Source organism: Lepus europaeus, chromosome 18 (assembly GCF_033115175.1).
Source record: "Lepus europaeus isolate LE1 chromosome 18, mLepTim1.pri, whole genome shotgun sequence".
NCBI lineage: Eukaryota > Metazoa > Chordata > Mammalia > Lagomorpha > Leporidae > Lepus > Lepus europaeus.
The window spans coordinates 51676801-51692902 of NC_084844.1; the positions used below are offsets into that span (position 1 = coordinate 51676801).

General features: G+C 55.6%; 1 protein-coding gene across 1 annotated transcript; it reads left to right on the forward strand.

Moving 5' to 3' along the window:
• The first annotated feature begins 9151 nt into the window (after positions 1 to 9151).
• ATP1B2 (ATPase Na+/K+ transporting subunit beta 2) lies at positions 9152 to 15134 on the forward strand. The gene is made up of 7 exons (XM_062174954.1): positions 9152 to 9815; positions 11544 to 11672; positions 11842 to 11946; positions 12047 to 12252; positions 12466 to 12522; positions 13298 to 13396; positions 13504 to 15134. The coding sequence occupies exons 1-7, from the start codon at positions 9704 to 9706 to the stop codon at positions 13666 to 13668; spliced, it is 873 nt and encodes a 290-aa protein (XP_062030938.1). The 5' UTR covers positions 9152 to 9703; the 3' UTR covers positions 13669 to 15134.
• Positions 15135 to 16102: the final 968 nt, after the last annotated feature.

Here is a 16102-nt window from a genome sequence, read left to right on the forward strand (position 1 = left end):
GTTTTCTGGCTTCGACCTGGTCCAGCCCCGACTGTTGTGGGCATTTGGGTAGTGAACCTGCAGATCGGAGACCTCTCTTGTCTATGTCACTCTGCCTTTCAAACAAATACAATAACAGATTTTTCTTTTTTTTCTTTTTTTTCTTTTTTTTTTAAAATTTTTGACAGGCAGAGTGGACAGTGAGAGAGAGACAGAGAGAAAGGTCTTCCTTTTTGCCGTTGGTTCACCCTCCAATGGCCGCCGCGGTAGCGCGCTGCGGCCGGCGCACCGCGCTGATCCGATGGCAGGAGCCAGGTGTTTATCCTGGTCTCCCATGGGGTGCAGGGCCCAAGCACTTGGGCCATCCTCCACTGCACTCCCTGGCCACAGCAGAGAGCTGGCCTGGAAGAGGGGCAACCGGGACAGGATCGGTGCCCCGACCGGGACTAGAACCCGGTGTGCCGGCGCCGCTAGGCGGAGGATTAGCCTAGTGAGCCGCGGCGCCGGCAGATTTTTCTTTTTAAAGAGTGATCGGAGCTATAACAAAATGAAATCGTGTGACAGAATGGAGGGGGTGGGAAGGGCGTCCGCTGGGTGGCAGGGGAGGCCTCTCAGGCAGTGTCACTTGAGCACAGATCTGAATAATGAAAAGAAGTCACCCTGAGAAGGCCTCAAGTGTGAGCCTGTGGGGGTGGGGGTGGGGGTGGAGGCGGGCTAGCCGGATACACCTGGGTACCCTGAGGGTGTTCTGAGGGCAACCTCATGACCCCGTGTCCCTGGGATCTCCCGGGGGCTGGCTTTCCTCCCTCCCTGCTACTCTCTCCTCCGGGACACTGTGCCCCCAGCCTTTCTCCAGCCTGCCCTAGATTCCTCTGATTACCATCCAGAGCTGTCTACACTCTTTCATTAAGACTGACTTCGCGTCAACACACGCTGTGCCAGGCCCCCGCCAAGGGCACCCACGATGCCTGCCCAGTGCCCTCTGCCTTCCCCACACCCCCAAACTTTGCAGAGCCAGGCAGCACATCCTGAAGCCTCCAGGCCTGGTCTCCCTACTCACCCCACCCTTTCCCTCTTTCTTTCTCTCCTCCCCTCTCTGCTCCCTCTTCTACTTTCTTTTTTTTCCCCTCTTTTACTTTCACTTAACATTTACTGGTTGCTGACAGTATGCCAGGCACTGTTTCTGGGTAGTCCCTAGAGATAATAATGATAATTTCTTTAAAAAAAAGATTTATTTTTATTTGAGAGTCAAGAGTTAGAGAGAGAGAAAAGGACAGAGAGAGAGAGAGAGAGAGAGAGAGGTCTTCCATCTGCTGAGTTGCTCCTCGGATGGCCAGGAGCCAGGAGCTTCATCAGAGTCTCCCACATAGGTGGCAGGGCCCAAAGACTTGGGCTGTCTTCTGCTGCTTTCCCAGGCCATTAGCATGGAGCTGGATTGGAAGTGGGGCAGCCAGGACTAGAACCTGTGCCCCTATGGGATGCTGGTGTTGCAGACAACAGCCCAACCCACTGTGCCACAATGCTGCAGGCATTTCAAGATGAGAGGCAGGTATCCCAGGTGGCTTCTTAACTGCTGTATCAAACATTCGCCCCGCTAATGAAACATGAGATGTGGAGCAGGCCCTGGCGAACTGAGGTCTTGGGAGAGAGACTGATAAGTAAATGTAGAGGTATCTGTAATGCACTGGGGACCTGGTGTCTCCTTCCACACAGGCTTCCTGAAGAGGTGAGTTGTTACTTGTGTGAAGTTGAGCAGATGACCAAACCTTTTCAAAGTTTCCCCACGTACAACATGGGGAACTTCTCCTATCCATAGGGTTGCGGGAAGATTCTCATCTCCATCATCCACATGATGAGGTCATGTGGGTAAGCTCCATGTCTAATACAGTGTTTGGCATTGTAGAAACTGCTCAACAGGAGCTGGTGTTGTTGGTGCAGTGGGGCAAATCCCTGCTTGGGAAACCCACATCCCGCACTGGAGTCCCAACTCCGCTTTGTATCCATCTCCCTACTAATAATGCACCTGGGAGGCAGTGGATGATGGCTCAGATGCTTGGGCCCCTGCCACCCACACGGGAGACCCAGAAGGAGTTCCTGACTTCTGGCTTCAGTCTGGCCCTTCCCTGGCTGTTGCAGGCATTTGGGGAGTGAGTCAACAGATGGAAGATTCTCTCTCTCTCTCTCTCTCTCTCTCTCTTTCTCTCTTTCTCTCTTTCTCTCTTTCTCTCTTTCTCTCTCTCTCTCTCTCTCTCCCAGTTCTTCCTTTCTGGAGATCCTGGAGGGAGGGCTGGGTTCCAGGAGGAGGCTGGGGTTTGTAATGACTCTGACCCCAAGCCCCCATGGACTTTTCCAGATCTCCCCTTGCTCCGTTTTTTTTGTTCTGAACATCAATGCTGGGCCACCACCTCCTAACCTACAGGAGACGACCCAATGCAGGAGACACTCGTTCTTCCCCTCCCGGTGAGCAGGGGGCCTCCAGGGCTGTGTTGAGGTCCTGTCTTGAGGTTAGGGACCAGGTTTCCTCTCTCCAGATTGAGGCGTGACCATTCCAATGCTCCCGACCCTGGTGATGGAAAGAGCAGCTTGCATCCTTGGGGGTTCTAGCAGAAGGAGGCATTCCATGTTTAAGTGCAGTTCATCAACCAGGCATTATCTTTTTTTGACAGGCAGAGTGGACAGTGAGAGAGATACAGAAAGGTCTTCCTTTGCCGTTGGTTCACCCCCCAATGGCCGCTGCGGCTGGTGCATCGCGCTGATCCGAAGCCAGGAGCCAGGTGCTTCCTCCTGGTCTCCCATGTGAGTGTAAGGCCTAAGGACTTGGGCCATCCTCCACTGCCTTCTAGGGAGCAGAGAGCTGGAATGGAAGAGGAGCAACCGGGACAGAATCCGGCGCCCCGACCGGGACTAGAACCCGGTGTGCCGGCGCCGCAGGCGGAGGATTAGCCTATTGAGCCACAGCGCTGGCCAACCAGGCATTATCTTTGGCAGCTCTGCATTGCTGGGTGTGCAGGGCACATAAATAGACAAAGACAAAGGTCTGGGGCGGGCACTATGGTGCAGAGTGCGCTAAGCCACCACCTGGCACACCTGCATCCCATAACTGCGTGCCTGGGTTTGAGTCCTGGCTATTCTGCTTCTGATCCAGCTTCTGGTTGATTTGCATCCTGCGAACATCAGATGGTGGACCAAGTCCATGGCTCCTGGCTTTGACTGGCCCAGCCTTGGCTGTTGCAGGTGGTTAGGGAGTGAACCAGCAGATGGAAAATCTCTCTCTTTGTCTCTCTGCCTCCCCTCCTTTGCCTTTCAAATAAATAAATAGACATTAAAAAAAAAAAAAAAACCCAGGGTATGGAGTCTAGTTGAAAAGACATGGAGCTGGCTTTGTGGCACAGCAGGTTAAGCTGCCACCTACAGCACCAGTATCCCACATGGACACCAGTTTGTGTCCCGGCTGCTCCACTTCTGATCCAGCTCTTTGCTCGCGTGCCTGGGAAACCAGTGGATGATGTTCCAATGCTCAAGTCCCTGCACCCATGTGGGAGACCCAGAAAAAGCTCCTGGCTCCTGGCTTTGGATCGGCATGGCTCCAGCCATTGCGGCCAATTGGGGAGTGAACCAACGGAAGGAAGACCTTTCTCTCTGTCTCTCTCTCAGTGTCTGTAACTCTACCTCTCAAATAAATAAATAAAATCTTAAAAAAAAAAGACAAAAACTTAGGCATCAGCCTTGATTCCTCTTTCACCGCAGCCTTCACTCTACCTCCAGTGTAGACCTTGAAACCCTCTTCTCATCTCCATCTGCAGACCTGCTGCCCTGGTCCAGGCCAGCCACACCTCCTGCCCCACAGCTTGTTGTGGAGCTCTCCTAACTGCTCTCCTTGCTCCCCGCTCTCCACATGGCCTCCTTGGCGACTCTCATTAAATTTGATCACATCACTGCCCTGCTCAAAACCCTAGAGTTACTTCTATGAAGGCTGAATTGAAATCCAAAGTGCTCCCTTTGATCTGCAAGGACCTGTATGATTTGGCCCCATGCATGCCTCTCGGGACTCTTGCCCTATGGCTCTGGCCTTCCATTGGAATGCCCAGCCTTAAACTTGCACTTCCTTCTTCTCAGAAAACTCTTCCCCCACTTCTCCGCAGCTCCTTTGGGTCACTGAAGTCTCACATTAAAGGACACCTCCTAGGGTGGACGTTTGGCCTAGCAGCCAGGACACCTGCATCCCAAATGAGAATGCCTGGGTTTGGTCCCTGTCTCTGGCTCCTGACTCCACTTTCCTATTAACGCAGACCTTGGAAGGCACTGATGATGGCTCAAGTAATTGGAGTTCTAGCACCCACATGTGAGACCTGGTTGGAGTTCCCAACCTCCCAGCCTGGTCCCAGCCAGGAAGATTGTTGCAGGCATTTAGGGAGTAAACCAGTGGATGGGAACATCTCTCTCTCTCTCTCTCTCTCTCTCTCTCTCTCTCAAATATGTAAAGAAATAGATAAAATTTAAGAAGGGAATTGGCATTGTGGCACACTGGTTTAGGCTACTACTGGGATGCCTACTGGCTTCAGTACGAGATACTCCATTTCCTATCCAGCTTCCTGTTACTGTGCATGGGAAGGCAGCAGGGGATGCTTCAAGTACTTGAATTCTTGCTGTCCCTGTGGGAGACCTGGATGAAGTTTTGGGCTTTTGGATTCGGCTCGACCAAGCCCTGGCTGCCGTGGGGATTTGTGGAAGGAACCAGTGGATGCAAGATCTCTCCCCCTACCCCGACTCCTGGCCCCATCACTCTGCCTTTCAAATGAAGAAATAAATTTTTTAAAAAGACTTATTTATTTATTTGAAAGCCAGAGTTTACACAGAGACAGAAGGAGAGGCAGAGAGAGGTCTTCCATCTGCTGGTTCACTCCTCAATTGGCCGCAACAGCTGGAGTTGCGCTGATCCGAAGCCAGGAGCCAGGAGCCAGGAGCCAGGAGCCAGGAGCTTCCTCCAGGTCTTCCCATGTGGGTGCAGGGGCCCAAGGACTTGGGCCATCTTCTACTGCTTTTCCAGGCCACAGCAGAGAGCTGGATCGGAAGTTGTGCTGCCGGGACTCGAACCAACGCATATCTGGGATGCTGGCCGGTGGCGTTACCAGCTACGCCACAGCACCAGCCCCCAATTTTTTTTCTTTAAAACGTCTGTTCCTCAGGAAAACCATCCCTGACTATCCAGGAACTTTTTGATGCACCAGTCTGTCTTACTTTTTCTGCCTAACATTGACATTGTTTTGTTCACTTATTTTTCTTGCCTGCTAGATTGGTCCCCAGGAGCAAAGGGGCCAGAGCCTCATCAAGCTGTAAGCCAGTGCTCATTAGGTATGCGCTGGATGAATGAATGAATGAATGAATGGGAGTTGGGGCTGGGCTCTGAGGACGGGCAAACTTCCAGGAGGAAATGAAATGAACCCAGGTGTGAAGTCAGGAATAAGCATAGAAGATAGTGGAGGCCGGCGCCGCGGCTCACTAGCCTAATCCTCCGCCTGTGGCGCCAGCACACTGGGTTCTAGTCCTGGTCGGGGCGCCAGATTCTGTCCTGGTTGCTCCTCTTCCAGGCCAGCTCTCTGCTGTGGCCCCAGAAGGCAGTGGAGGATGGCCCAAGTGCTTGGGCCCTGCACCCGCATGGGAGACCAGGAGAAGCACCTGGCTCCTGGCTATGGATCAGCATGGTGTGCTGGCCGCAGTGCACCGGCCGTGGTGGCCATTGAAGGGTGAACCAATGGTAAAGGAAGACCTTTCTCTCTGTCTCTGTCTGTCTCTCTCACTGTCCATTCTGCCTATAAAAAAAAAGAAAGAAAGAAAGAAAGAAAGAAAGAGAAGGCGGCAGTGGAGGAAGGCCCAAGTGCTTAAGTGCTTGAGCCCCTGCACCCACGTGGGAGACCTGGAGGAAGCTCCTGGATCCTAGCTTAGGCCTGGCCCAACCCTGGTCATTACAGCCATCTGGGGCGTGAACCAGTGAATGGAAGATTCTCTCTCTCTCTCTCTGCCATTCAAATAAATACATTAATTAATTAAAAATAAAGAAAGAAAAGAATAAGCAGAGTCTGCCCTGGGAGTGGCCAGCTGAGCGGCAGCACAGGACCTGGTGGAGTTAGCGAGAAAGGAGGAGAGGACCCTGGCTGGGTGTGGGCTGTGGGGCACCCTGCAGTCCGATGGGGGGAGCAGGGCTCCCTCCTGCTGGGGAGCAGGGAGCCAAGAAGACTTTTGAACTGAGGAGTGGCCTAATTAAAGCTGTATTTTAAGAAAATTAATCGAGTCTCCTGCAAAACAGGCTGAAGCAGGACCAGCTCTGCACGATCTGGGAGACCAAGTGCAAAGTGTTGTTCAAACAGCAGGGGACAAGTGCTGTTAGAGGCACCGAGAGACTAAATATTTTCCTTTCTTCCACAGTTCTTCTCTTGACTTCTTGTGGTGCTTCTCTTTGCTATTAAAAATTAAGAATTAATGGGGCCAATATTGTGGCATAGCGGGTAAGGCCACAGCCTGTGACGCTGGCATCCCATATGGGTACCAGTTTGTGTCCCAGCTGCTCTAATTCTTCCTTCCTTCTTTTCCTTTTTTTCTTCCTTCCTTCCTCTCTATCTCTTTATTTTTTTTTTTAGATTTATATATTTGAAAGTCAGAGTTACTGAGGAGAGGTAGAGAGAGAGAGAGAGAGAGAGAGAGATATTCATCTTCCATTTGCTGGTTCATTCTCCAAATGGCTGCAATGGTCAGGGCTGGGCCAGGCTGAAGCCAGGAGCAGGAGTTTCATCTGGGTCTCCCATGTGGGTGCAGGGGCCCAAGGACTTGGCCATCTTTCACTGCTTTCCCAGGCACATTAGCAGGGAGCTGGATCGGAAGTGGAGCAGCCAGAACTTGAATCAGTGCCCATACAGGATGCTGGTGCTGCAGGCAGCAGCTTTACCCTGTATGCCACAGCACCAGCCCCCTGCTCTCTCTTTCTTTCCCTGTCTCTCTGTAACTCTGACTTTCAAATAACTTTTTTTTTGTTTTAGTTTTGTTTTCAGATTTACTTATTTTGGACATAAATTAACATAGAGAAGAAACATGACTCAGCCAAGACAGGTAGGACGCCCTCAACGCGCATATGGAAAGGTAGAATGACGTTGCTTGTTTTCCGTGTTCAAATTAAGTTCTGCTTCCACCACAAAGTGTGGCCTCTCATCTATCAGCACTCTCAATGGTAGATGAGGCCGGCACTACAGCTCAATAGGCTAATCCTCCGCCTGCGGCGCCAGCATTCCATATGAGCACCGGGTTCTAGTCCCGGTTGCTCCTCTTCCAGTCCAGCTCTCTGCTGTGGCCTGGGAAGGCAGTGGAGGATGGCCCAAGTCCTTGGGCCCTGCACCCGCATGGGAGACCAGGAGGAAGCACCTGGCTCCTGGTTTCGGATCCATGCAGTGCTGGCCATAGCAGCCATTTGGGGAGTGAACCAACGGAAGTAAGACCTTTCTCTCTCTCTCTCTCTCTCACTATCTAACTCTGTCAAATAAAAGTTGTAGACGAACTCACTTAGTTATGTAGACATAACACATTCCCTTCATGCTTGCTTTGGGTCTAGTGGAACTCCCTTTGAGTCTACTTCCAGGAATCGCAGGTAAACCAGAATTCGTGTGGTGGGGCCAGCATATCACATGCACCTGCTCACACCCATGCGCCAGTGTTCCACTGGAGCTTATCTACGAAGCACAAGTTCAAAGATAAAGCTATGAAGAATTTCAAGATGGAGATAGCAGAGCATGCAACCAAGCAATTCTGAGCTGGGGCCTTTGGCAGCAGAGCAGGTTGCACGTCACGAGCTGGCACTGGACTGGAGGGACTCTGTTTGAGGACAAGAGTGATAGGAGAGATGTTGAGGACCTGGGCCAGGGATTTAGGCTGAGTGTGGAAAGCAAAGAATGTCTCCAAGTAAAAGTGACAAGATTTGAAGCTGGTGATTCTTTTTTTTTTTTTTTTTTTTTTTAGATTTATTTATTTGAAAGCCAGAGTTAGAGAGAGAGAGAGAGAGAGAGAGAGAGAGAGAGAGAGAGAGAGGTCAGTCTTCCATCCATTGGTTCACTCCCCAAATGGCTGCAATGGCCGGAGCTGAGCCAGGCTGAAGCCAGGAGCCAGGAGCTTCCTCCAGGTCTCCCACATGGGTGCAGGGGCCCAGGGACTTGAGCCATCTTCTACTGCTATCCCAGGCCATAGCAGAGAGCAGAATAGGAAGTGGAACAGCAGGGACTGGAACCGGCGCCCACATGGAATGCCAGCACTGCAGGCGGCAGCTTTACCTGCTATGCCACAGCGCCAGCCCCGAAGCTGTAATTCTTAAACACTCCCTCCTCTCCTCCCCTCCCCGGCAGTGGGCCGCTGCCGCCTTGTGAGAGCTGGCACTTCACTTGAACCTGTCTTGGCCTCTCTTGAAAGACAGCTGCACACAGTCTCCAGCAGGTGCTCAATAAGGAGGTGGGAGGGAAATTCAGGCATGGAGCTGGGGGTGTGGGCAGAACCTCTGGGCAGGCCCGGCTACAGGGCTGGGGTCTCCGGGCCATGCTGGGGACAGGGCTTCAGGGGAACCTGTGCTGGGAAGATGGGGAACCCGCGCCTCCTTATAGGAGGTCTTGGGGGTGGGATGGGGGATTGCCCTCCTGCGGGGGCTTCTGGAGGTCTGTTTGTGGTTTGGTCTGGCTTCCTTCCGCTGGTCCAGCATCCCCGCTGCTGTCTCGCGCCGTCTTTCCTGGTCTCTGGCTTTTTCTCCATTCCTCTCACATCTGGACACTTCCGGGGCATCTCCTCGTATATCTTAGTGCTTTTCTAACTCCCTGCTTGGGGCCCCATCTTTGAACAGTCTCTGAGTCTCCCGGGGGTTATCTCTCTCTCTCTCTACTCCACCCAGACTCGCCCTGTACCCTTCCTTCCACCCTGTTCCAGTCTAGTATCTGGGGTGGGGGCAGGGGACAAACAGCCTGGTCCTAAAGAGGCGGCGGGGGGGCGGGCCCAAGGGCTCGCTCCATATTTGCATATGCATGAGGTCGCCCGGGCCAACGGCGGGGGCGGGGCTTCTGGGGGGTGGGAAGGAGGCGGGCACCCTCAGAGCCGCAGAGTATAAAGACCGCGCGCCGAGACCGCGGGCCCCGCACTGCTGAGGAGCGGAGCCTCCGCCCGGGGGGCCCCCATCCCCGGCTGTCCCCCAACTGCGCGTCCCCGCCCCACCCTCGCGGCCGAGCCACCACTGGAGCCCTGAGCGGTCACCCACCCCGTTACTTAGCCTCTTGGCATCTTGGATTTCGGGGCGGCCCCCTCCCCCACCTCTCCCTGCCTCTTTGCACCCCGCTTTTCTCTGCGTTTCGCTCGGGTTTCGTAGCCGTCTGTTTTTTTGCACCCTTTTTCGGTTTGCTTCCAGGCGGTCTGAGGGCCGAAGCTGCGTCGCACCCCTCCCCTTGTCATCCATCCCTACCCTGACAGCCCCCTTTCCATCGCAGTCGGGGGGCCTAGCATAGCAGCACCTCCGCCGCGCTGCCAGCACCCCGCCGCGCGTGGCCGTGCACCCCGGGATTCGCAGCAGCTGCACATCTGAGAGGGGGCTCCCTCGCTCTCAGCGCCTCTGCTCCCCGCACGCTCCAGCGCGTGGAGGGCTCCAGCGCGCGGCGCCCCCGCTTCTCCGCAGCCCCCCGCCCCGCGCCGGGACTCGCCCCGCGCCGCCAAGATGGTCATCCAGAAAGAGAAGAAGAGCTGCGGGCAGGTGGTTGAGGAGTGGAAGGAGTTCGTGTGGAACCCGAGGACGCACCAGTTCATGGGCCGCACTGGGACCAGCTGGGGTACGCAGGGTCGGCGCGCGAGGGGCCTGGGGAGGCGGCGAGGCGACGCCTCGGGGGCGCACGATCCTGCCGGCTCGGCCCCAGCTCGGCTCCCGGTTCCCGGCGTCCGGCCCCCCTGCCGGGCTCGGGGCTGGGAGGGGGCCGAATCACCGGTCTAATCTCCCCGGCTGGCCGCTGCGGAGGCGGAGAAAGTAGGTCACTGCCGCCTTCCCGCCCCCCGCGGAGCCCCCTCGGGCGGGGGGTCGCGCGCGGGCTCTGCGCGCGTGTCCGCGCCGCGGCGCTCACGCCCTCTCTCGGGGCCTTTGCGCTCTGCGCCGCCGGCCCCCGCCTCGGAAGGGCGCCCCTTCCCTCCCTCTGGCTCCCACCAGCTCGCCAGCCGGCTATTTTTAGCTCATGCCCACCCCCTGGACCCTGGGAACATTCATGAGGGGGCGGGTCTTAGAGGGGGGCGTGTGTGAGGGGGTTCTAAACAGCCGAAGTTGTGGGTCCAGTCTCCCACCACCTGGCGTTTGGAGTAGTCGGTGGCTGCTTTTTTGGGTGGAGGGGGCTGCTGGGGAGGGTGACCCCCTGAGGTTTTAGGGGCTGGATGTTCCGCCCAGATGTCTTTGGAGCTAGGGGCGGCTGGCGAGACGTGTACATCATCGCGGGGTGTGTCTGCGGGAATGGTGGCAGGGCAGGGCTCAGGGTGTGGAGGGAGTTGTCCGTGGTCAGGGGCTTGGCGATGGGCACAGGTGCAGTGAGGGCTGGAATTCTGAAAGGGATTCACAGGCAGGGAAGTCGAAGCACAGGGGACCCTGCGCGACACAATTTGCCTTCCATCCACACTGATTGGATGTGATCCCCATCAGCCCACCCACCTGGGGCCCCCTGAGGGGAGTCCAGCGTAATCCCTGCCCTTGGAGGCCAGCCCCTAGGGCTCCATGCATGCTTAGAGAATTTGCAGGGACTTCAGGGAGGTGGAAGCCTGTGGTCTCAGGTGATCAGAGCAGGAGGCCCTTACCACATGCTGAGAGAGCCTGGAGAGGGGAGGGGTCAAAGGAAGGCTGTGGGAACTCTGCCTTCAGGCCCCCTGCTGCCCAGGGCTCCGTGTGTGTGTGTGTGTGTGTGTGTGTGTGTGTGTGTGTTGAGGGTGAGCTGACTGCAAGCTTTGCAGCTTGCACAGAGACCTGGTAGCTAGGCCAGAGTGTCCAGGAGTTGAGTTCTAGGTTTGGTTCTGGGGGCTCCAGGAGAGGGGAGGGTCGTACTGCCGTCAGTGGGTCCAGGCTCTGCAGGGTGGTGGGAGAGCTTGGAGGTGAATGGTGGCCGGGAGCTGCTTCACAAGGACAGCCTTAGGCACGAGGAGCAAGCAGGATTGTCGGAACAGATGTTGTGCCTTTTCAGGGCCATGCATGGCTGGGAAGTTGGAAACGTAATTGGAGGCAAAATGACAGCGGCCTGTACTTGGGGTTGTCCCAGCAACAAGAGTTTTAGGTCTCTTGTGGTTTTCGCAAGGTTGGGCTTCGCTGTGCTCCAGGACCAGGAGGGGGCTGGGAGTCCTGGCTGGAAGCCAGACACAACTGCCTGTTTCCAGTTTGTCTCATTTTGCTCCCTGGGGGACAGCTCTGAGCCGTCCCCTTGGCTCTGCCATCAGCCCAGCGCAGAACTCCTCAGTGGCTGGAAGGGTGTGTGGGGAGAGGTGAGGTCATGGCGGGAGACTTTGAACCTACTGACCCGTTTCCTCCTCCCTAGCCTTTATCCTCCTCTTCTACCTCGTCTTCTATGGCTTCCTCACCGCCATGTTCACCCTCACCATGTGGGTGATGCTGCAGACTGTCTCTGAACATACCCCCAAGTACCAGGACCGACTGGCCACACCCGGTGAGTGAGGGGCTGCCGTGCCCTCAGCTTCCGGTGAGCCACTCCCTGTGTGCTGGGGAGTTGTGCTTTTCTGCACCTTGCCCTGGTTCTCCATGCCCATCTTCTCCCCTCTGAGTGTGGCCCTTCATCTTCCATGACCCCCCACTCCCACCCATGTCTGCTGCTGTAGGCTTGATGATTCGCCCCAAGACGGAGAACCTTGACGTCATTGTCAATGTCAGTGACACTGAAAGCTGGGACCAGCACGTCCAGAAACTCAACAAGTTCTTGGAACGTGAGTGTGGGGCTGGCTCTGTGGTCGTCTGGGACCTTGGGCAGGGGGTTGGAGCCCCACCTTGGGCTTGTGACTTTTCTGCTTCCTTCTACCTCCTTAGCTTACAACGACTCCATCCAAGCCCAAAAGAATGATGTGTGCCGCCCCGGGCGCTATTATGAACAGCCAGATAACGGAGTCCTCAACTACCCGAAACGCGCCTGCCAATTCAACCGAACTCAGCTGGGCAACTGCTCTGGCATCGGGGACCCCACCCACTACGGTTACAGCACTGGGCAGCCCTGTGTCTTCATCAAGATGAACCGGGTACCAAGACCTTTGTCCTCGGGGGGCCACCGTCTGCTGACACCTGTGTCTGGTCATTGGGGCTGCCAGGCCTTAGAGAGATTTTTGGGTATTTGAGGAGCTGAGAGAAGAGGAAGGTGGGGTCATGGGAGGCTGCGCTTGGCAGCTGGACGGTTGGATGCCCATGGCGGTGACAGCTTCCCTAACTGTCACCACCGTCCCTCCTCACTGCAGGTCATCAACTTCTATGCAGGAGCCAACCAGAGCATGAACGTCACCTGTGCCGGGAAGGTGAGTTGGCGTGGCCCTGCTTCCTGCTCCCCTGTGTGTTCTTGGTGGTTTCCGTGTGATTCGCTCATGTCTCCGTTATTTTCTTTGCTTGCCAGAGGCCCCTACACTATAGGGACAAGGGGGTAAGAAGGGGCTTCAATGTGGCTTCGCCTCCAAGGGGCTCCCGCGCCTCTTGCTTCCCTAGGATGCAGATGCCCGCTCTCGAGGGGTTAAACACACTCCTCCAAAGTCTTGACTTCTGGCCTCTCCCTCTAGCCTCCTGCCTTCTCCTTCTCCCGCCCTGGTTGTCTTTGTCCTCTGCCCTCCCTCGCGTCTCGCTCCTCTCCGCCAGTTCCCTGTAGGTCCCTGGTAGCCGCTGCTCTCTCTGCACCATCTGCCACCCCAAGCGTCCCTGGTGCCCGGCTCCCCCACTCTGTCCTCCCTAGAAACCTCTGCCCCTTGCCATGCTGCCCCCTCCCTGCTTCCCCCGAGCGCTCCAGCGCTCACCCGTTTGTCTGTTCTCTCTTGGCTCTGCTCCAGAGACCGATTCCTGAGGATGGGGTAAGAACTGGGGTAGGAGTAGAGTAGGAGGCCTTGGTGTCCTTAGCATCTTTTTAGGGGTTCACTGTGTGATGAGAGCCGGGCTACTCACTCCCATACACTTGCACAGGCACCCAGCACTCCACAGCTCAAGGCAGGGATAACTTGGGGCAAAGAAAAAGCCAAGAGGAGTGTAGTGAGCTTTGGGGTGCCTTCCCTAATGCACCCACCCCTCCTGCTTCCTGTACCCGCACAGCGAGATGAAGATGCTGAGAATCTGGGCAACTTCGTCATGTTCCCAGCCAATGGCAACATCGACCTCATGTACTTCCCTTACTACGGCAAAAAGTTCCACGTAAGTCGGGGAGCGGCCGAGGATGGTGACTCCTTGGGAGACACAGGGGGCCTTGGGGAGAAGGCGGGGCTGCTTTAGGCCTAGACCCTTGCTCCCCTGTGGCCCAGGTGAACTACACACAGCCCCTGGTGGCCGTGAAGTTCCTGAACGTGACCCCCAACGTGGAGGTGAACGTGGAGTGCCGCATCAACGCCGCCAACATTGCCACCGACGACGAGCGGGACAAGTTCGCCGGCCGCGTGGCCTTCAAACTGCGCATCAACAAAACCTGAGGCCCCTTCCTCTCACCCCCACCTCTCTCCTGTGGATGCTTCTGGAATGTCCCTGACCCTGCCTGATCCCTCCCTCACCCACCCCAAAGGTATTTTTTATAACAGAGCTATGACTTGTCTGAGCCTCACACCTTTCTCCTTGACTTCTGATGTGCGCTGTGACCCCCCTGGCTACACACATTCCCCCCACCCCAACTTCCTCCAACCTTAGCTCGGCCGGATCGGGGAGGTGGGTTACCCAGAAGGTCACGGAGTGGTTGGTTCTGCTGTGGTTGCGAGAGGAGTGTCCTTGCAGCTACCACTTCTGCCCCCCTTTCCTTTGGGTGCTACAGAAAACACCCACTTACCCACTGCCCTACACACATGCACACACACACCCACACACACGCACACACACGCACGTCCCTCGTGTCAGCCCTCGGCTTTCTCACCTCCGTTCCTGAGCTTTCGTCTCTGTTCCTTTCTGTCCCCACCCTCCTGCTTGGTCCACGCTGTCCCTGTCTTGAAGGATTTTGACCTCTCTGGCTCGCTCCCTAGTCCCGCCTCTGGAAGGCAGCCATTGGTTGGTGCCTGAGCACAAGGTGGTTGGTTCTGTGGCCTTGCCCCTCTTCCCTGGCACATCCTGCTACTTCTCACCCCATGAGCTGGAAAACAGGGACTGGAAAAGGAGTCCCTAAGGATCCTTCTCGAACATCCTCTAGCGCCCCCTGGTTCCCTCCCTGTCCCTCCTGTCACCCCCAGGAGCCAGGACTGACTCAGGAGGGCAGGGTTGACCTGGGCTGAATTCTGTTTCTATGGATGGTGCCCTTCCCCCGTTTGCCTTCCCAGAATATCCTTCAAGTTCCACTTCCCAGGGAGCTCTGGGGGAGGGGTGGCCGTCTTGGCCCCGTCCCTAGCGGCTACCTTGGGAAACGTGCTTGGCTGTGGGACTGCTCCACCTCCCTCCCCGAGCCATAGCGGCGGCCCCCACTGTCCTCTCTCTCTGACCTTAGCAAGTCATCAACAAATCACTAATCCCTTCTGTCTCCTGCGCATGCCATCCCCAAAGTTTCAAATGCCCGCCTCCGTCCAGGATCCGAATTTCTCGGCTCCGTCTCTCCCAGATCTTCTGCCTTTACAGGAAACACCCCAGAACACCCCTAGAATGTTCAGTGAGGGCCCCCTGCCCCGAGTGTCTTAGCTTCTGAGGCATTTTAACTTTTTCTCCCCCGTCCCTCCCTCCTGATCTCTCTAACCCCCCCTTTCCTCTGTTAGTGCTGCCCCGCCTCCCCCCTCCCACGAGTCCCTCCCTTCTTCCTCTTGCTGGATCCATGTCTCTTCCCATTGGGTCCTCAGGCTTTCCCGCACCCACCCCTTCCCCAGTGGTCTCTCTCTCTGCAGTTATTTAATGCCTGTGACAGATCTACTGTAAAAAGAGGATAAAGTACAATAAAATGAGAGCAACTATATATATAAATATATATCACACACAGAGCCCTGTGTGCCGGTTGTTCCTTTCTGAGCCCTGGGAAGAGAGTGGAAGGGGTTTGTGGGCGATCCCAGGGTTACCCATGTTTGGGGGTTGCTTCCCTGCCTTTGTCTCTTCCTTCCAGTGCCCAAGCATCCTGTCCCCTCTCCTTCACCTCGACTAATTTTATAAGACATTTTTATTTATTAAAAGACAGAGGGGCCAGTGCTGTGCTGCAGTGGGTTAAAGCCCGGCCTGCAGGGCCGGCATCCCATATGGGTGCCAGTTTGAGTCCCGACTGCTCCACTTACAATCTAGCTCCCTGCTAATGTGCCTGGGAAAGCAGCTGAGGATGGCCCAAGTGCTTGGGCCCCTGCACCCATGTGGGAGACCCAGAAGAAGCTCCTGGCTCCTGGCTTCAGATTGGCCCAGCTCCTGCCATCGCGGCCATTTAGGGAGTGAACCAGCAGATGGAAGACCTCTCTCTCTCTCTCTCTCTCTACCTCTCTGTAACTCTGTGTTTCAAATAAAATAAATAAATCTCTATTAAAAAGAGAGAGAGAGAGAGACAGAGAGACAGTGCCAGAGACCTTACATTTGCTGGTTCATTCTCAAATGCCGGCAGCAGCCAGGGCTGGTCTTAGCCAAAACCAGAAGCTTGGAACTCAACCTGAGTCTCCTACATGGGCGGCAGGGGCCTGAGTACTGGAGCTATTATCTGTTGCCTCTCCTGGTGTGCACTAGCAGAAAGCTGGGTCCCAAGTGGAAAGGCCAGGATCTGAACTCAGATGCTCTGATACGGGATGTGGGTGTTCCAAGGGTGTCTTAATTGCCAACTGCCTGCCTCGCCTTGGCTGGCTTCGTGCACAACATCTTGAGATCATTCAGTGCAACCGCGGGAGGATATCTACACTCCTCCATTCAACCGTACTCATAAAGTGCCTACTGTGTGCATTCTAGGCACCATGAAGACACACTTATGAAGGA

Excerpts from the sequence above, each read along its gene's own strand:
- ATP1B2 (XM_062174954.1), top strand. The coding sequence starts at position 9,704 with ATGGTCATCCAGAAAGAGAAGAAGAGCTGCGGGCAGGTGGTTGAGGAG. Across the intron at positions 11,673-11,841 it reads GGACCGACTGGCCACACCCG|GCTTGATGATTCGCCCCAAG; the intron begins GTGAGTGAGGGG and ends CTGCTGCTGTAG. Across the intron at positions 11,947-12,046 it reads ACTCAACAAGTTCTTGGAAC|CTTACAACGACTCCATCCAA; the intron begins GTGAGTGTGGGG and ends CTACCTCCTTAG.